The sequence below is a fragment of the Passer domesticus genome, chromosome 8 (genome assembly GCF_036417665.1).
Source record: "Passer domesticus isolate bPasDom1 chromosome 8, bPasDom1.hap1, whole genome shotgun sequence".
Taxonomy (NCBI): domain Eukaryota; kingdom Metazoa; phylum Chordata; class Aves; order Passeriformes; family Passeridae; genus Passer; species Passer domesticus.
This window is the reverse complement of record NC_087481.1, coordinates 56,312,286-56,333,301: the sequence shown is the minus strand read 5'-3', so window position 1 is coordinate 56,333,301 and position 21,016 is coordinate 56,312,286. Positions and strand designations below refer to the sequence as shown.

At 42.2% G+C, this 21,016-nt stretch overlaps 1 protein-coding gene across 2 annotated transcripts in view; it reads right to left on the bottom strand.

The window, feature by feature from the left end:
• The window catches only part of DOCK1 (dedicator of cytokinesis 1), a 265,941-nt gene that overhangs the window by 22,252 nt on the left and 222,673 nt on the right, over positions 1-21,016 (bottom strand). For both annotated transcript variants that reach the window (XM_064431580.1, XM_064431581.1), the window contains exons 39-48: positions 20,325-20,414; positions 17,783-17,887; positions 15,397-15,538; positions 15,112-15,190; positions 14,703-14,787; positions 13,830-13,916; positions 10,298-10,474; positions 9,022-9,105; positions 4,796-4,933; positions 2,213-2,358 (exon numbers count right to left, since the gene is read on the bottom strand). In XM_064431580.1, the coding sequence (XP_064287650.1) occupies positions 2,213-2,358; positions 4,796-4,933; positions 9,022-9,105; positions 10,298-10,474; positions 13,830-13,916; positions 14,703-14,787; positions 15,112-15,190; positions 15,397-15,538; positions 17,783-17,887; positions 20,325-20,414 (1,133 nt within the window). The remainder of the gene's footprint in view (positions 1-2,212; positions 2,359-4,795; positions 4,934-9,021; positions 9,106-10,297; positions 10,475-13,829; positions 13,917-14,702; positions 14,788-15,111; positions 15,191-15,396; positions 15,539-17,782; positions 17,888-20,324; positions 20,415-21,016) is intronic.

Sequence of the window (21,016 nt, the reverse complement as noted above, 5' to 3'; positions counted from 1 at the left end):
AGAGGCATGAAAAGACAAGAGGAGAACTGACCATAAACCCCACCAACTACAGCAGGAACAGGAGGAAACTTCTGCCAGGCCAGCATGCCAAACCACCCACATGATTTTACAGCCACCTGAATTTTTGAGGTTTTTCATATTATTTATATCTCATGATTTTTTTTCTCCTCCTCCTGATCAAACAAATGAGAGGTATTTTCAGGCCTTCTCAGTGACAAGAGCTGTTCATTCTATTTTCCTGTATTGCCCTGGGCTCAGAGCAGGAGCTGAGCTGAACTGTGGGATCTTTGTGAAAATGCACCCTGAGGAGACTCAGATGCTCAAAAACTGCCATGTGACACCTACCACAACACAGCTGAGAGGTGAACCTGAAGGAAATAACACCCAACGAGAAAGTAAAATACGTTTAAAGATTTTGAAGGGAAAACCAGAGAGACGCAGGGAAATAATCAGTATTTTTCTTCTGAGATAAAACGAAGTTGCTCACTTACTTGGGATGGCTGTTCTGCCCAAGTTCCAGCAAGACAACTTTGTTTAGAATTAGTCAAAACTCAGAATCTCAGCTGTCCCACATTTACACCAATGTGTGAAAGCATTCCAGAGAGCAGTGGAATGAGGGCTGAGCTGTGCCCTATCCACAGCTCCTCCCAATAATTAAATAAACTCTTTGTAATCAAGGCAAGCATCCTGTTGGTCCTTAGGTGCTGGATTTAATTTTACTTGATGCCTTTAGTCTCTAGCCAGGTATTAACTCCCCTCTGAAGGTGCACAGGAGTTTCCAGCACATCCCTGTAAATCAGCAGCCCTTCAGAAGGCTTTAAAAAAAACTGCTGCCTTGGTCAAATATTGCATTTCTGGATTACAGGGGTGCCTGAGGGGAGGAAGAGAGAGAAGGGACTTCTGAGGCTGCATGGAAAGCCCAGACAGCAAACAGATTATTTTGTTCTTTGAGGGATGTGACTGTGAGACAGGGCTTATCAACAGAATTCCCAGTTCTCATGTGAAATATCTTGATAAGTCTTGAAGTACAATCTTGCCATAAGCAGCTTTTCCTCTGGCAGCTGGAGTGAGCAGCAGTGATTGAGCAGTCAGGTAATCCTGCCCTGAGCTCCTGGGACAGGGCTGGCTGCACACACGGCCTGCAGAGCATCTCTCACACACCTGTGCTACTCTAAAAAGGGGGAACTGATCTCCTCTTTGGGGTTTTCTGGTGTTGTTTGAAAGCTTAGAGGGAAAAAAGAACATTTATCTGGGTTAGAGAACAAGTGACCTTGAGAGAAATGTCTCTGTAGGTTGGGGTTTTTAGCCAAGCCCAATATTAGGCTGTCACTTATAAAAATCATGGAATAGTTTGGGATGGAAGGGACCTTAAAACTCATCCAGTTCCAGGGCAGGGACACCTTACACTGTTCTCAGGCTGCCCCAAGCCCCAGGGTCCAATCCTTCCAAGGATTCAGGGGCAGCCACAGCTGCTCTGGGAATTCCAGTCCAGCCCCTCCTCATCCTCACAGCCAAAAATTCCTTCCCAGTATTCCATCCATCCCTGCCTTCTGGCAGTGAAAGCCATTCCCTGTGTCCTGCCCCTCCATGCCTTGTCCCCAGTCCCTCTCCTGTGGAAGAGGTTTTACAGTGACTTCTGTGAGCCACAGAGAAGCTTGGTAAGAGAATCCATGTTTGATAAGAGGATCCATGTTCACTCCTGAAAGAATGGTCATTGACACAGGAACCAAGAAAGAAAGGATAAATTAAAGAAACCTGCAACTGTTCCAATGAGCACTTTGTTTGTCTTTCCTGGCCAATGCGTAAAGTGTAAACTTAGGAGTTTTGTAAGAATGTATAAAAAGCATGCATGGCACAATAAGAACAGTTTGAAGCCTTCTGAAAATTGAGTGTGTTGCTTTGTATTGTCTCCATCTCAACCACGACATTCTCCAGCTCTTCTGGAGCCCATTTAGCCACTGGAAGAGGCTCTGGGGTCACCCTGGATCTTCCCTTCTCCAACCGAACATCCCCAGCCCTCCCATCTGCTTCCAGCTCCGAGATCTGGGAATGACACTCACCCCCCAACCCCAGAGAGCATCAGGGACAATCCTGGCTGGAGATCTTCACTCACCCACCCCAGGGAGCTTCAGGGACAATCCCTGGCTGGAGATCCCCCACTCACCCACCCTGGGGTGCTTTAGGGACAATCCTGGCTGGGATCCCCACTCACCCGTCGGAGCCGGGCCGGGAGGGAGTGCTGTCCGAGGAGAGGGAGCTGACGGAGGCCACGGAGAGGGGCCGGGATGACGAGGGCATGGTGAAGGAGCGCACCATGGAGCGCGGCCGGCTGCCCCGCCGCTCCTCCAGGCCCGGCAGCTGCAGCCAAGAAAGGACAGATGTCACTGCTTCATCCCAAAAAAACAACACTATTGTAAAAAGCAAGCAACCTTGACGAAGGGGAGAAATGATGCATCTGACTTCGTTGATATCAGAAGGGTAATTAATTACCTTATTATAGTATATTATATTACACTATATTACATTACATCTAAACTGAACCTGCCCAAGCACTCAACTCAACTGCCCAGAGTCTTGTGACTGTCAGCTGACAGTCCTGACACACACACATGGATTCAACTGGTCAGTGAATCAAAACACACCAGAATCCAATTCCCTTCGGGTAAACCATCTTCCACAATGCATTCCACTTGTGAACAACAAGAGGAGCAGCAACTGAGATAAGAATGGTTTTTTCTTTGTCTGAGGTTCAGAGAATGTGAATCCCTGAAATATCCTTGGGAAGTTGTGCCTTGCTTTTCTCTGTGAAGAGAAATGTGGCTACAAAAATCCACACGCCAAAGGGAATGGGGAAGGTTCTGTGGATTTTCTTCCAGGTAGAGTTTGGTAGCATTAATGAATTAATAACAACCAAGACCTCATGTTACCAACAAGGAAACAGGTTCTAAAGGAAATCCACCCAAAGGACTGGAAAAAAATATTTAGGTCCTCACAGGCAGATGTATACTTTGAAGCATATTCCAAGAATTCCTTTGTTCCAATGGTATTTCCATGCTTTTTTATATCTTGCTTTTAAAAGACAATCTTTTTACATATAATTTTTTAATCCATCTCTGCCGTCATTGTGACTGCCTTGTCAATATATTTCAATGAAATGGACTTCATAAAAACCCAAAAAACCCAAAGTAAAAACCCACAAAGAGAGACTTTATGTTGAAAGTATCAGGAGAGCCAATTTACAGAGTGACACCAGGTTAAGAAGAAAATATATTAAAGTTTTGGGTTTGTTTCAGACAATTTCAGAGTTCTGAATATTTCTCCAAGCTTTGTTAGTCATTAATAACTGATATATGCATAAAATAATTGAACTCTTGCAGTCAACAAATAAGAATCTCATGCTGTTTAATTACAGGTATATTTTCCACCCTGTCAACTACTGGTAAATTGGCCTTGTACAAGGAAGACAGAAGCGATAAAACTCCATCAATCCTGAACATTCTTACTGGTGGGTAGAGTGAAATTAGAGAGATAACACCACTTTCCAGTCATCTCCTTGATGATGTAAATGGATATTACTGAAGTGACTGACATGTAGGTATCATTAATGTTAATTACTTCTGTTCTCCCTGGAAATAAATTACTGTTTGAACTTTTCCCTGAATATATAAATTCATAAGATGGGATTTGAAGGACCACAAACAGAACATCACTTAAAGGATACCACAAAGGCTGGAATGTTCCCTGTAAGATCTGTGTCCCCATTAAAAAATAGATGTCATTGCTGCAGACAGAATCCCAGAATTATTGAGGCTGGAAAAGTCTTTGGAGATGGAGTCCAAGCTGTGCCCAGTCCTCACCAGCCCAGAGGACAAGTGCAAATCCAGTGATTCCTTGGACACCCACAGGGATGGGGACTTCAGCCCTCCCTGGGCAGTGCCAGTTCCTGATCCCCCTTTCCATGGGGAAATTCCTGCTGTGCCCACCCTGAGCTGCCCTGGCCCAGCCTGAGGCCGTTCCCTCTGCTCCTGTCCCTGTTCCTGGAGCACAGCCCGACCCCCCGGCTGTCCCCTCCTGGCAGGAGCTGTGCAGAGCCACAAGGGCCCCCTGAGCCTCCTTTGCCCCAAGCAAAACAGGATCTCATAATAGCACCCACCCATGTATTTTTGACTGAATTATTAATTCTATCCTGAATTAAAAAGCTGTTTGCTTTGTTTGTTCTGACCTTCACACTCAACACTCAAAAGCAGAACAAACCTCCACTGGAAACACCATGAAATTTTTGGCTTTCCCTCAAGGATGAAGCAGCAACTGGCAATAAGTTGCTGGAATAAGAAAAGCATGGATTTCAGTCCTTTTAAACTCACGAAGTAGGAGGTGTGGCTTTCTTGCCTGCCTACATTCAGTGTAGGTACAACACAACCATAGAGCAGCACAGCCCTCCCTTCCCCAAAGGAATTCCACCTAGGGAAAGGCGACATTCAGCTCTGGAAGTGCCCATTTTTAAATTTGTTTTTGTAACCCAAGTCCTTCAGAACTGAAGGATTATCTTGACTTTCAAGGAACAGACTCGGGCAGTTTAGAAATTGCTCCCGTGCTCGGAAATGAAAGCACCGAGGCTTCCTCAACATCTCTCATCTGCTCAGTATTCCATAACTTGATGATCACAGGGAACAAGCAGGAACTCTGCATCTACACTGCTCTTTTAAATCAATGCAACCATCACACAGGAATAGAGGTTGTTGTAACTTAAGGGAATTTCTGATATGGGGAAAGGAGGAACTGGGAGGGAACTTACGATGGCGCGGACGCCATACTGCTTTTCCACCTTGTCCTTCAGCTGCCTGAAACACGCCTCCATCCTCTCGTGGAACGGCCTCAGGGCCTCTGTCACCTTCTCCCCGTGGATCCGGATGCCTTCGGCCAGGAATGGGATCTGGAAAGCAGAATTTGGCTGTTCCACCCTGCCTGGCCCCTCCCACGCCAAGGGACAAGGGAAGGCTGCCACAGCAGGGAAAGAGCTCGTGCAGAAATAATAACATTAGCAATAAGAGCACTAGTAATAGCAATATAACACTGATAATAATCATAACAATAATAACAATAATAATATTAAAAATGACAAGAATTATTATTATGATCACAGTGACCATTATCATTCCTTGTATATGATATAGGACAGGATCTAAACCCCTGTTCTCCAGGATTTCCTTTTTTTTCTGTTAAACCAAGTCCTTCACATTTAATTCAGCCCTAATTCTGCCCAGAAATCCCATACTGGATTTATCCCACAGCACAAACCCTCCTGTGATATTCTATTCACAAGCCCCCACAGATTCTGTACTTCAAAACACCAAACTGATGAATGATGAGTCTCACACCAGGTTATTAATATCAAAACCTTTCCCAGTTCCATGAGGATAAAACCCTGAAGACGAAAATAGTTTGTTTTCTTTAATAAATGCTCTTTCTAAAGCTGCAAATGAGCTCCATCCTTGGACAGATATATATTGCAGAGCAATATTTATTAATAAAACATACAGTTTTAGATGCTATATAGTTCTCCTTAGAAAAATTATTTTATTTTCTCTGAGAAGAAAACAGAAGAGGGAAAAAATTAAATTAATTCTCTTTTGTAACTGAAAATAATCATTTATCTTCAAGGCTTCTGTCACAAAATATCCATGCCAGCACAGGATTATATAATTAGTTCCTAGTGTGGAGGTGTAGCTGACCTTTGGAAATGTTTTAAGAGAGACATTTTCATTCTCCCAGCTACCCAGACACACCATTAGAGTTTTCTACCTCCAGCTCAGGAAAAATATTTCCTCTTCCAGGTCCGTTTCAGCCCACACAGTGCTCTGATTCTAACTCAGATATTCTCTGCAGCAATCAAGCTAAGAGGCTTCTTCTTAATAATTCATAATTAAATCATAATACTGATTAAAAACAGATTTTTCTAATAAGACTGAGCAGCAATCAAAAGCAGCAGCTTTATTAGTAAGGAGAATAATAAATACACAGATGAATTACAGATGAACAAACTCAAGAAATCTTATCAAGATGATTCCCTGAGATTTGGCACTATGTAAATGGAAAGAGGTGCTCCTCCTAAAAGACTACAAAGAGAAGAATAATGACTGGTTTTTTTAATGTAGTGGCTTCTATTTATAAGCATATAGATTTGCACTTGACAAAAATTAAACACAAAACCATAAAGTTTTCCCTGCTCTCAATAAGAAAATGGATTTCTAAATTTACATCATTACCAGGCCACACTGTGACCCTCCTGTTTTGGAGGGATAAGCGGTCACTTGGCTCATTTATTTTAAAGAACTGTTGACACTGGAAATGGATTTTTTAAAAAAACACTGGAATTACCAAGGTGAAGCATATGAGACCATTTTATGGGTAGAAAACGCACTGAAGAACCTGTCTGGGGGATCAGCCACATCCAGGCTGGAAAATCAAGAACGGAAAGTAAATGACATTATTTGTAGGAAAAAAATGTGGGGGGAGGGAGAAGGAGAAGGAGAAGGAGAAGGAGAAGGAGAAGAACAAGAACAAGAACAAGAACAAGAACAAGAACAAGAACAAGAACAAGAACAAGGAGAAGAAGTACAAGAAGGAGGAGAAGAACAACAAGAAGAACAACAACAAGAAGGAGGAGGCCAAGGAAAAGGGGAAGAAGAAGGAAGAGAAGGAGAAGGAGGAGTGGTTTGTTAATCTTTTAGAAGCTGAAATCCATGAATGTCCCATGGCTTTGCCACAGAAGAATGTGAGGCTGCTGAATCAGGATGTTTGGCCTCCCTGTTAAAGACCACTTAATTTTTAAACATTTATCAAGTGCAGGAAGAACTTCCAACTGTGTTACCATTTCTGTTTCACCTTCTACCAACTTCCAAACTCCTCCTGTGTCTCCTTTCCAGACACAGGGAAATGTGCTGATGCCTGACATGGAATTTCACACCTGTCAGAGGCAGAATTTTGCCACATTCATGATATTCCAAATTAATCTGGCCTTGCAGAAAGGGCATTTTCTTATTTCATAACTCTGTTCTTGGCTGACTTTAAAATTTTATAAAGTTCCACTGCAACCTGAAATTATTCCCTGATTTGTTTCCCCTTTTTGTTTTTTATAAAATCTCAACCTGCTCAGCTGAAAAGACTGAAAAAAATGACATTGATTTGAATTATTAAACTAATCTTTGAAAACAATCTTTCAGAGCAAGGGGATCATAAAATATGAGCATAAAACCTGACTTTGGTATGCAGCAGTTCTTTCATCTCTGTAGAAGGAGCACAAGGGTTTGATTTGCTGTGGTATTTTTCTGTTTTGCTGTGCTGTAAATACTTTAGCTAAATTCAGAGTGACTAATGTCATCAATCATTCATTTCTCCGCCTTAATTTCAATCAATCATTTCATTATCTTCATGTTAAAATGAAGGATCAGCTTGAAATGGTGCAGTTGCATGGGAACATTTTTTGCCTAAGCTGGAAAAGCACCAAAAAGGACAAAAATGGACATTGCTTTGCTAATGGAATTTATCTGAATTAATAAGAGACAGAAACAAAATGTGCACTTGAAGTTCACAGGAATTATATGAATTATGAATTATGAATTCCACAGCACAGTGGAGAAAGAGGTAAGGAGATGAAAAAAATTGAATTTAACTGGTCAGCTGGTAATACAATTGTCAGGCTCCTATTTCATCTACCCAGATTGATTTATGCAGCAGGGAGAAAATTCCATGTGATTACAGAACCCCAAGCCCCACATTATTGAAAAATGAAATCTCCTTTTTGCTTTCCACCCGTCAGCCCAGGATGAATTCAGCCCCTCCACAGGCTTCCATACACATCCCTCTCCCAACATTTGGGAGCTGACTCCCACCTGGCTGGAAACTGAAGTAATTTGAGAGGAATTTTAAATTTTAGGATCCCCTAAATGTGTATGAAATATCCAAGGCAATTTAAAAGCACTGAAAGGACTTTTATGTGACTCTTATTTTCAGATATAAAAATAAATTTTGATCCCTTTTCTCTATTTTCCTGGTTCCTGTTGTTTCTGAAGTACAAAACTGATGGGAAATTATGTTTTTTAAAAGCCCTGAATAATTACAATACAATGTGATCAGCTGCCATACCCATTTTCAAATTGTAATATTATTTTAATACACAAGTGTCACCAAAGTGAGCCTTTGCTGAGGGGAAGTGTGTTTGGAATTCATTTGAAGTATCACTCTCAGAGGCAAAGACACAGAGCTGACACCAAGTCAGTCTCCTGGGACCAAATTATTTTCCTCCATAAAACTTAAAGCTTACAAAATCTAATCTTTTCTAAAAGCTCACAAGAAAATAAATTAAAAATGCCTTTTCTTTTTTTTTTTTTGGTCAGACCAAAAGAGTTTTTTACTCACTGATACTTTTAAGACCTTCAGAGGATATTTTATTTTTGAATTCTGTAGCTTTGGTTCTACTACCTCTAAGACTGAAATCTAAGGAGATGTAAATTATTCCCTTTATTATAAAGACAGAACTGAATATGAAAAGACAATGATTCACTTTCTTTTTCTGTGGGAAAAATAAAACACTTCCAATCAACCTGGTATTTTTTTAGTTATCATAAAATTATATTGAGACCACAGAAAAATGTCCAGTATGTGACTATGGAGCAAAACTGGAATTGTCTCTTGTTTGCCCTGAAAAATATTTTATCATCTGATAGAGATGGGAGATTGTCACTTACTCTGTTTACAAAAAAAAAACCAAAAACCCAAAAAACAAAAACCACACACAAGAAAAAAGAAGATATCTTGATCATATTTGTTCTCTGCAAGTTTATCAAAATGAGCAATTATGTCAGATTTGAAAAGATGAACTTTAACTCAAGCTCCAAGACAGATTTAAATGGCAAAGAAATGTACCCAAGGTGAGGATAATGTCTGAATTTCCTCCAAAGTGACACCAAGCTGTCTTTCCACAGCAGCTGCCTCTGCCAAACCTGACTTCAAGTTTTTTACCTGCCAAGCAATCAGATCCTTCAGCTTCTCAATCTTGTCATGATCCTCTGGATGCTCATGCATGTATTTTTCAGTAAAAAAAGCCTAATTGAGAGAGAGAGAAATGAGGAATTATTGCAGAAAATGAAAGACTTACTACCAGAGGAATGAGCTACAATGAAGATAAATTGATCAGCTTAAAAATTCTGCAAAGTAACAGCTACAAACACAAAGTGAAAATTGTGGAATCACAGAATCACATTGATTTGGGTTGGAAAGGAGCTTAAAGCCCTCCCAGTGCCACCCCTGCCATGGCAGGGACACCTTCCCCTGTCCCAGGTGCTCCCAGCCCCAATGTCCAGCCTGGCCTTGGGCACTGCCAGGGATCCAGGGGCAACCCCAGCTGCTCTGGGCTCTCTGTTCCCAATTCCCAATCTCCCATCCAGCCCTGCCCCTGGCAGTGGGAGCCATTCCCTGTGTCCTGTCCCTCCATCCTTGTCCCCAGTCCCTCTCCAGCTCTCCTGGAGCCCCTTCAGGCCCTGGAAGGCCACACTGAGGTCACCCCAAACTTCTCCTCTCCAGGTGAACAATCCCAGCTCTCCCGGCCTTTCCTCCCAGCAGAGCTGCTCCATCCCTGCTCTGCCCTCTCTCCACATCCTCCCTGTGCTGGGCTCAGCTGAGGCCCAGCAGGGCAGGGGATCCTGGTGGAATTGAGGGAATCCTGGTGGAATTCAGGGGAATCCTGGTGGAATTCAGGGAATCCTGGTGGAATTCAGGGGAATCCTGGTGGAATTCAGGGGAATCCTGGCAGAATTCAGTGAATCCTGGTGGAATTCAGGGGATCCTGGTGGAATTCAGGGAATCCTGGTGGGATTCAGGGAATCCTGGCAGAATTCAGTGAATCCTAGCGGAATTCAGTGAATCCTGGTGGAATTCAGTGAATCCTGGTGGAATTCAGTGAATCCTGGTGGAATTCAGGGAATCCTAGCAGAATTCAGTGAATCCTGGTGGAGTTCAGTGAACTCTGGTGGAGTTCAGGGGAACCCTAGCAGAATTCAGTGAATCCTGGTGGAATTCAGTGAATCCTGGTGGAATTCAGGGAATCCTGGTGGAGTTCAGGGGAATCCTAGCAGAAGTCAGTGAATCCTGGTGGAGTTCAGTGAACCCTGGTGGAGCTCAGGGGAACCCTAGCAGAATTCAGTGAATCCTGGTGGAATTCAGGGAATCCTGGTGGAGTTCAGTGAATCCTGGTGGAATTCAGTGGATCCTGGTGGAGTTCAGGGAACGCTGGCGTTACCTTCTCGTAGTTGGCGAAGCCGCCCATGACGGCGGGGTCGACGATGCCGTTGAGCAGCATGGACAGGGGGTTGATGGGCAGGTTGGGGTCGTTCAGGTGCTGCTGCACCATGTTATTGATCTTGTCATTGGTCAGCTGCATGGTTTCGATGGCGTTCTCCAGGGGGCTGATCTCCACCTAAAACCCAAGCAAAAGCAGATTTCAAACCAGGGGCAGAGTTTTTCACCTGCTCAGCAAAACCCCAGGGGCAGAAACGCTCCAGGCATTTCAGAACCGAGGTTACTGGGAGATTTTTGACCAATAATTACCAGAAAGGGTGATTGAGGTATTTGGTATCTCTGTGCTGCAGTAACTGATATGATGATGGGTATCAGTGGAGGAAGTTAACTGCATCTTGCTGCTGCAGGAGGGATTACATCCCAGCACAGCATCCAGAAAGGCTCTGGCAGCAATCACGTGAGGTTTTTTGGAGGATTATGGAGAACATCAGAGATTAAGGGTTGGTGAGTTTTAGCAGCACAAAGAAGATCCAGCTTAACGTAACAGTAAGAAAGAAATGATAACTTTAACGTGGATTTTCTGATGGAAAATGTAATCCTAAGCTGCTCAAAAATCAGGAAGATATTTTTGCACTGATTATTTTGGTGTGTTTCCAAGGACATCGAGTTGAAATGTTGATGAGATGACATCTAAACTATCTGCTGTGCTTTTTCCCAAGAGGTCACATTTTCTTCATCTGACCATTGAGAACTGAAGGGAGACAAATTTTCTTTCTACCTGGACTTCAATGAAGAGTCTTCTTAGATGCCTTCACAGGGTGAATTAGCTCTTATGCTGTCTAAAACTTGCTTTATTTTAATTGCTGACCTCCAGCTACTTTTTATGCCCAGCTACCGTGCCTTTCAAAAAGTTCATGTTGAAAAAAACAGTATTAAAATATTTTAAACATTAGTGAATGGGCTGAAAATCAGTAACTTGCAGTGACCCAGAGTGTGGAGAGTCCTCACTGGAAGCCACAGCCTGCTTGTATGAAAAAAAATGATGTGGTAGGGAGAGGAAAGGAAGGTTAATTGAGGCCTGTGAGGAAAATGCAAGTGTATATTTGATTACAGCCTCATTTGCATAAATGCTCCATAAACAAAGCAGCACTTCTACCTGGCTATCAGTTGCTTACCCTGTTTCTGAGAACCACTTATAATCAAATCTCTTTAGTTGTTACTCTTACACCTGCCAGCTGATTACATCAAGGATGTTTTAATTAGCATTTTGAGCAGCCTGCCTGCTGAATGATTCTGGAAGGCAGAAGGAGCCTGGTGTCTCTGCTGGGAACAGGGAGCAGGCCAGGCTCGGACAGAGCCCAGCGTGCCACGGGGGAATCTGGACTGGGCAGTGGAGCCACATCCAGCATCTGATTGGGCAACAACTGCTGGGAGCATCACTAAATGCTAAATTTAGTATTCTGTCACTTGTATTAATGGCCTTATAACTATGCAATAATGTGTTGATGAACCATTGCTTTTAAAGCTCTTGAGCATCTCCAGAAATTAGCACTCATTGAGCTGACAGCTTTTTGACTTTTCTGTAGCAGCAATCATGGCTTTCTTTCTCATTCTCCTTTCTTTTACTACTCTTGTAACACTCCCTCTAATTTTTTAAAAGCAGATGGAGAATTGCAGTTGCCATCTCACTACTACAAACTGGGCTTTGGAACCCGGTGAAAGCTATTTATGAGAAGTGTAAATTCTGAGCCTTGTTCACAGTGTCACTCTGGGCACTCCTCTCTCTATCCAGGGAAAACAGGAATTACATTCTCCTGAGACATTTGCACCACTACAAATTCCAAGATAAGAACAAAACAGACATTAGCACTCGTGCTTTTTAAACTCAAGTGTGATTCAAAATCTGATTTCTAATTCCCTGGCTGGTGTCTCTCCCCTACAACTTCTTGTGCCCAGCTAAAGCAAATCAGATAGAGAATAAGAAATGCTGGCCCCAAATTCCTTGCAGATAATGAATAGATTTCAAAGGTTTAGGTAAAAGTACTCAGAAGGAATTTGAAAAGCCAGTAGATTTAAAGCAACTCTGTATGTTCCTATGGGTTATGTAACATAATACACTGCATTTATGAAATTACTCCATTCTCTCAGCACTGATTTGATGTAATCTCACCTCTTCCTTTAACGATATTCCAGTTCCATCAATAAAATATGAAACATGCAGAGCTGCTGGAGTATCCTGGTGCTTAGCAGGGGATCAATAATATCTGTATCCATAATCACAATTTAGCATTACAGGGATGTAAACCCTGTGATCCTCCTTGCAGCATTTTAGCTGACAGAGATCTTGAGGAAAGTCAATACCCATTTTGTAGGAACTGTGCCAGAGGAGGTCAGAAGTTATCTGTAGCAGTCTTCCCACACGTTATTAAGTTCCATTCTGCTATCATTTCTCAGCTCTGCAACTCATACAATCCTTGCTCCCAAAAGGCTGACGGGATTTGTGCCCATTTGGATGCCAGGCAGAGCAGGAGGGGTGAACAGCAAGTGCCTGTCAGGCTCTGCTCTCTGCTCATCAGGCCTGGCATCAGATCTGCCAGCCTTTACAAACAGCACTTCTTGCCATCATGAAGATAAATACAATCTTCTCCATCAGGGTTATATTGAAACTACGAAATTCATTAAAAATTCAATGTGTTTTATTCAGCTGCCTGTTACTGTCACACATCACATTCATATTCTGTTACTATAGATACCATAGTAATTTTCTGCATTACTTCTGTTCATCCAAATACAACTGTCCAACATAACCTCAATGGAGCAATGAAAAAGGTTTTAATTAATCATATGCAAATTGTTCTTTTCCTTTAAAAATAAGCCTCACAAGAGAGATTTCAAAACCGCAGTAACAATGTTTTTATTGCTACTTAAAAATTACAGCTGCATAAGAATAATTTAATCTTAAAGGCGTTTAATGGATATGTCTTATCTAAACAGTCTAAATGGTTGAACAGAGAAATGAGTAATTTGGAGTTACTCTGTGAGGTTGCTGAGGGTATATTTAGCTAAATATGGAGAAGAAACAAAAACAACCTTTAACCACGAGTGGTAAGAACTGCAGACATACAATGCCTTTGATTATTGGGATATTCTGAATTAATGACAATGAAAATATCCAGATCCTCTTTGATAAAGTTCAGGCTAGATTCTCTGGGATGGAGCAGAGTTTCCCTGCACCACCTCAGGTCTCTCTTCGTTCTAGGCACCTGCTGAAGGACACCAATGCTTTCTAAAAGGGTTGAGAGCCGTGGAGGGCTGGCTGCATTCCCTTCCCTCAGGAGTGGAAAAGCATTGCCTGAGTCACCCTCAGCCAGCAACCAGCACCCTCAGCAGATTCCCTCAGGATGTGCCAGGTACAATCCCATGGATTCCCTGTTCACAGATCTAAGCACAGCCACTGAGACACACAAATGCTCCCTGGCTGTCTAAAAACCCCATTGTTTTACACAATCTCAATACAGCCAAGCTGATCTTACCATGAAAACTGATTTGACTTCAAACCACCTGAGGATCCCTGGTAATTTATAGGCTGTCACGTAGATGGTTCTCTCAATCCACATGTTCTGCAAAGGGAACACAAGTGTTACGTTATCAATGGGCAGCTGGGACCCGAGCAAAGCCCTAAAACATCAGCAGCAGGACAAGGACCAAGGTGTGGCAGATGTTACAGAGCCAGGGGGGAATTCCAAGTGGAAGATGGAGCAGCACTGATTTAAATCTGGTATGTGACTTAGCAGGGAACAACTGTTCCCTTTCTGAAGGAGAATACCATGGAAAGATCCCCTGGTTTTACTGGATGTTCATAGAATGGTTTGGGTTAGAAAGGACCTTAAAACCCATCAGGTTCCAGAAGCAGGGACACCTTCCACTATCCCAGGCTCCTCCAAGCCCCATCCAGCCTGGCCTTGGGCACTTCCAGGGATCTTCACAGCTGCTCTGGGCACCCTGTGTAAGGGCCTCCTCACAGCACTCATTCATTGACCAATAGATGAAACAAATGGTTAAAAAAAAAAAAAAGGCAAAAAAAGCAAAAGGTATTAGTGACCAAAGATTTTTTCATATGCCTGACTGGAATCTTCACGGCAAGACAAGTTTCAGGTGTAACAATTTAAAATCCTTTCTCAGAAGAGCTGTTTTTACAAAATAAATACAGCGTTGCCCATTTTTTTCCTATTGGTATAAACGAGAACATGATAGATTGCCTTAATTAACTTTCTATGAAAAATAATCCCTTTAAACCTAGAATTTATTTCTCAACAAGCAAAAGATAATGAATGGCTCAGATGCTCAAAATAGAGGGGGATAAACAAGCAAACCAGAAGTGGTTTATTTTCTTCACAATTTCTTACTGCAAATTCGTTGTCTGGGTTTTTCTCTCCTTTTCGAACAGGGCGTGAATACTCAAAACGTTGGACTTCATTCACCCTGTAGAAACTGAAAAGAGGGAGAAGAATCATGGAACACAGAATGGATTGGGCTGGAAGTGACCTCAAAGATCGTGTGGTTCCAAGCCCCAAATGCACAATGAAAATCAAACGCTGTCTGTTTAGGAATAGATACTAAATTCTAATAGTAGAGGAAGTTATCAACAAATATGGGATCACTATTTTCCAGTGGATTGGAACATGTGTCAATATTAAAAATCACCATTAAATGCCCTCACAATGCCCATGTCCTTGACTGTGCACAGATTCCTAATGCAACAATAATGTGCTATAAAGGGGACTGAGAAAACAACAAAACCTAACCCAAACTCACCTCACAATTTGCTCTGACACTGGCCTGTGAAATTTTGAGGGTAAATCCAGCTTGGGCTTTACAGTGAAGCACTGAATATCTGCATTTCCGGGGTTAAGAAGTGAAAAGGGAATTTCAGTCACAGGGAGCAAACAGCTCAGCGGGAACACACACACACACAAAATGACAAACCAACAAAACCAGTGCGTTACACCCGTCAGGGCAGAAGCACAACAGGTTGGCCATAAATCCCTGATCTGAGCTGCTGGATGCACTGGTTGTACTGGGTGCACAGCCCAAGGATACACTGGCCAGAGGAGGATTTGATGTCATCGCCAGGGGGTGACGTTGTCTTCATCTTCTCGGCGTTGGGGAACTGCGTCAGCAGCCGCGCCTCGAAGTCCTCGCGGCGCTCGTACTCCTTGCCCCGGTAAATGAACACTTTGTTCTGCAAACAGACGATGCCTCAGGTTTAGCTTTTCTATTTTCCACATTCTCTGCTGCTTTAGTGTGTGGGGCTGGGTTCACATCAGGGGATGGTGAGCTCTGTGCACAGAGCAGGGAGACAAAACAATTCCTGCTCCAGCTGGGCACCAAGGACAAATGATCCCAATCCCAGCCCAGGAGCACAAACCCCGTGGGCTGCAGAGAGAAAAACAAGCAGGGTGGGACTGCAGGGGCTGCAGTGGGGTTGGACACTGAACTGCAATGTGCACATGGAGCAGAGCTGAGCCCAGGGAGAGACCCCGGCAGCGCTCGTGCATTTTGGGGCCATTTGGGTTCATCCTGGGGGCAGCCCTGGCTGGGCTCTGGTGCTGCCCAAGGTGCATCCATGGAGGAGATCCTTTGAATCAATCCCTGCTTTATTCTGGAATTCTGTCCAGCCTCCCTCTCAAGGCATCACAGAGGCAACCACATCTGGCACCAGCACCCCCAGAGCTAAAACCAATGCTCCCAGTACAGAACTGGGGCCTCAGAAGCGCTGACACCAACGCCGTTAGCACTTCTCAGCATGAGAGGAATTTCACTCTCCTCATGCTGTGTTGTAATCAATACTTCATCAATATCTTTTTCTCACCTCCAATTTCATCCTGGGATCATTAAGCCCATGTTTACCTTTAGGTATTTTTTTAAGCCACACTAAAATAACCTCAAAACATGATTTCAAGGATCTGTAACATTGGTGGCCATTTAAAATATATTAATAGAAATTATTACCAAATCCAAGATGTCTTCTCCACCTCCCACAGCTAATGATGGAATGGATGTCAATCAATAAACTGAATTAGGCTTTTTATACATAAACATTTATTCAAAGGCACTCAGGTGAGCAAAAAAGAGTAGCAAAGAAAAACAGAAACATAATGCATATATAAGGAAGAATATCCAAAAATACTGACTCTTATAAAAAGACTCACGTTAATGTATTAGATTTTTGCCATTATAACCTTTAAAACTTTTTATAACTTTAAAATTAAATATATTGTATTTGTAAGCATTGATTTCTTCTTTGCCAGTAAAGAAATTGAAGTGGTATTTTATACAGCCCATTTACATGCTGAGTTCATTAAATTCTAAAGGAAAATGTAAAAGACAACTTGCATATTTTTAACTGATCAAACATATTAAAGCAAGTTTGGATAAAATTTGCATCTGAATATGCTTAACCTCATTACTCATCTAAAAATGAATACTTGGTGAAAAAATTATACAGCACTTATTAAAAAAGGGTGTTTTGACTGGGGGTAGGAACCTGGAGTTGTTCACATTTGCCCAGTTGGGTTTAGTTCTGCAATGCTGCTTTTTGAAAAGCTCAGCAGGGGAAAGAAAGGTAATAATAGATGGTTCTGTATAACTGTAATTTATGTATATACATTTGTAATTCACAGGGAATGTTGGAATAGAGGGAGAAGTGAGGATTTTCTCCAGCAGCAGGGCACTCAACAGCCTGGTTTTCAGAGGGCAAATTGGGAAGAAATTCATTCTGTGAGGGTGGTGAGGCCCTGGCACATGATGCCCAGGGAAGTTAACGAAATAATAATGGGTTATTTCTGTGTCACCAACTGCCAAGTGCCAGAGAATCATAATACAGATGCAATTCAGACATGTTATAGCCCCACTTTCCTTTAGCCACTAATTCAAGCCATAAAAATCCTAATATTAGTGAAAAAAACCCTTAAAATGTCACTAAAGCTATGATCCTGGCATCAACCGAGTGACACATATCTTAAATTGGCACATGAGACACACAAATCAATGATAAAAATTGCTATTAAAGGTGTCACACACACCTTTGATAGTCAACTTCATTTTAGTGACAATGCTGGAAAGGACACTCACCTGAAAACATGGTCATGTACAAAAGGCTTCTCTACCATGCTCATATATATAATATATATATAAATATATATTAACCTGCCAGGCAAAAATGTCACCATTTCAGATGGTTATGACCCCGAGTGATGGATTGGGTCATTTATCTTCATTTCTAGTGATAGAGAGTACTGAATACGTTTGAAGAGAAAGTTTTTCTACTAAAATTCAACTATTCCATCTTAGAAACCAGAAAGGAAAAACCAGTGTTTGTTCTGTTTTTTACACCTAAAAAACACCTGTCAGTGTCAGGAAGGTTTTTCCAAGCCAAGGGAAATTTCCAGAGCAAGAAAAGTCTCTGGAAACAGGTGACACTTACCCTTATGAATGTTGGGAATCCCTGGCCATAGTATCCAACAGCAAAATAATCTGGTTTTGGTCGTATCACCTTCACAATGTTTTCATAGAACTGGGCTTGTTTTCTCTGCAAAATAAACAGGAGGGATTTGAATGACCTGAGCTTTTAGGAGATTCCTTACACTTAAGATCTTGTATGCATCTCTAAATTAAAGACCTTTCATTCCCCTATTTTTCCTCAGCTTTATTTCAGATTGATGGCAATATCTGGAAAAACCAGACTCTGTAGCCATGATTTTTCTACTCATCATGGTGAATCTGACTGGTCCCTAAGGAGTATCTCAGTTTTGATGAATTTCACCTTATCATGGTGAACCTCACTGCTCCATATCCAATATCTCAATTTTGATGGACCTCATGTTGGTGAACTTCACTGCTCTTTATCCAATATCTCAATTTTGAAGAACTTCATCATTGTAAACCTCACTGTTCCATATCCAATATCTCAATTTTGAGTGCCTTCATCTTGATGAACGTCACTGCTCCACATCCAATATCACAACTGATGAACTTCATCACTGTGAACCTTACTGTTCCAAGTCCAACATCTCAATTTTGATGGACCTCATCTTGGTGGACCTCACTGATTCACATCCAATATTTCACTGGCAGTGAAGGTCAGGAATTTGCAAGGGAATCCGAAATTCCAGTTGTGACACTTCTGATGCCAAAACACCAGAAGGATGAAGCTGCACACAGCTCATCCCAATGGTGCTGACTTGTCAGTTTTGGGCTCTTACACCTCATCACATTTTTCTACTACTTCTCTTCCATATTTACAACCATGAATTTGCATATGGAAAGCAGGCAGTTGAGAATTGCAGGAAAATGTAAATGTTGGAATAAACACACGCATGTCAGACGCCATCTGCTTTCGACGCCGAGTTCTTCTTTATCTCTAATGATGAAATAATAGCAAATGAGCAGCTTCAGAAGATCTGTTCATTAACTTATGTTTAGTCTATTATTTCTGCAAAGAGAATGACTTTTGATCTGGGGGAGGTTTAGTGCTGCTCCCACACGACAGATAACAGAAAATGGCACCAAGACTACAAAGACCCAGATCTGCCGAGTATTTCTCAGCTCGTCTGGAGCAAAACTATTCTGTCATTTGTGAATTGTTTTAGAGGCTAATATTTAATATTGCTTGAAGAAAAGAGACAATAGGGAGAATAGAAAGAACAAAAAAGTTCTAAATTTAATTGTGGGAGAAAAAAAAGAGCTGTTCAGCAGCAGCAATAAGAAAAGCTGATGGGGTATGTGAGACCTGACTCATACAGGAGAGTGAATTTTGATCTCTGTCTTGTGAGGGAAATGTAGACCAGGACTAATACTGTGACATCTCATCTCTTGGCTGATGAGCAGATAAACTCAATTGTCTGATGTGAAGTTCTGGGTCTCCTTTCTTAGAAGAGGGAGAAACTCCATGGAAATATCCAAGGCCAGGTTGGACAGGGCTTGGAGCAACCTGGGACAGTGGAAGGTGTTCCTGCCCATGGCAAAGAGGGTGGAACTGGATGAGTTTTAAGGTCCTCCCAACCCAAATCATTCCATCACTCTGTGATCACTGACTACAATGAATAAAGTGCAAATTCCAATTCTCCTTCAAAAGAGATCCAGTAGGGTAATTAAAGAGTGGTTGCCTCTGTGACAAACCCGTTCACGTTCCCAAGTACAAGCAGAAAGGAGATGGAAAATTAAAACTGAGGGACTCAGAGTGTAGCCACCCCCTGGTGAAAAATCACCTCTGACAACCACTTCTAGCTGAGGAACAATCCTACTCAATTCCTTTTATGCTGAAATGAAGAATATTCTGTGTCCACCCCACCAGGAGCAGTGAGCTGGGGCTGTGTGGAGCTGAGTTCAGCACCACAGGAATGCCCAGCTCAGACACACTGGGATAAAGAAAACAGATAAATAATTCAAAGAAATTGTCGAAAATGTACTCTGAGTGCAAAAGGGATCAAAAACTTTAGAGTCGAGAATGTTCAGAAACAAACTGGAATCATATCCCAGCTCCTGTGGAAATGGTTGGGACCCGAGGAGGGACAGTGACAGCTGCCATTTATCTCTTTGGAAGAGAACAGGAGGAAAAAAATGGTGCAGGAATAATGAATGGGTAACGTCAGGGCAAAAATAACTGACTGGAGACATGAATGCTTGGGGATTATTCATACCTAAAAAAAGAAATGTGAATATAGAAAGACACTTGAGAGAGAATGGGATTTTTTTTTCATGTCCCCATTTATATTTAAATTCAAAATTTCCTTTTATACCCCAAATAAATCAGCTTAGCATTACCAAAATGTTTTTCTTTCTGCTAAAAAAAAATAAAATTCAATGTTTTTCAGACAATCCAGTGGTAGCCAGTTAATTGACATTGGTCCAACAAAACCATGATGGGTATTTGTTTCTGAATTTTACTGTCATTGCTTAAATTTAAAAGCTTAAAAATTCAACTCTGAAATAAATTATTGCAGTGTCTATGTCATTAAAAAACCTACCAGCAGTTCACTGAGTTGTTCATAATCAAACATTTCATTTTCGTACTGTTCTGCAAGTTCTTTACCCAAGGCAATGGCCTCTTCCCACATCTGTTGGAAAAAAAAAAAATCACAAAACAACAAAAAGAAGCTGAATTACATACCTTGGTTAAACATCAACATCAGAATCAAATAAATCTGAATAAAGCAACCAAATGAATTGCGTCACATGCCTGAAAACACTGAGCATCTGACGTGCCAAAGAGCTTTGCTGGGCTCATGAATGTCTCTATTAATGGAATCATGGAATTGTTGAGGCTGGAAAAGCCCTCCAAGTTCACTGAGTTCAACCATTCCCAGCACTGCCAAGGCCACCACTGCCCCGTGTCCCCAAGTGCCACATCCACATGGATTTTAAAAATCCCTCCAGGGCTGGGGACTCAAAACTGCCCTGGGCAGCTGTGCCAGGGCTGGACAAACCTTTCCAGGAGGAAATTGTTCCCCAGTATCCACCCTGAGCCTGCCCTGGCCCAGCCTGAGGCCGTTCCCTCTGCTCCTGTCCCTGTTCCCTGGAGCACAGCCCGACCCCCCGGCTGTCCCCTCCTGGCAGGAGCTGTGCAGAGCCACAAGGGCCCCTGAGCCTCCTTTGCTCCAGGCTCAGCCCCTTCCCAGCTCCTCAGGAATTCTCCAGCCCCTTCCCAGCTCCATTCCCT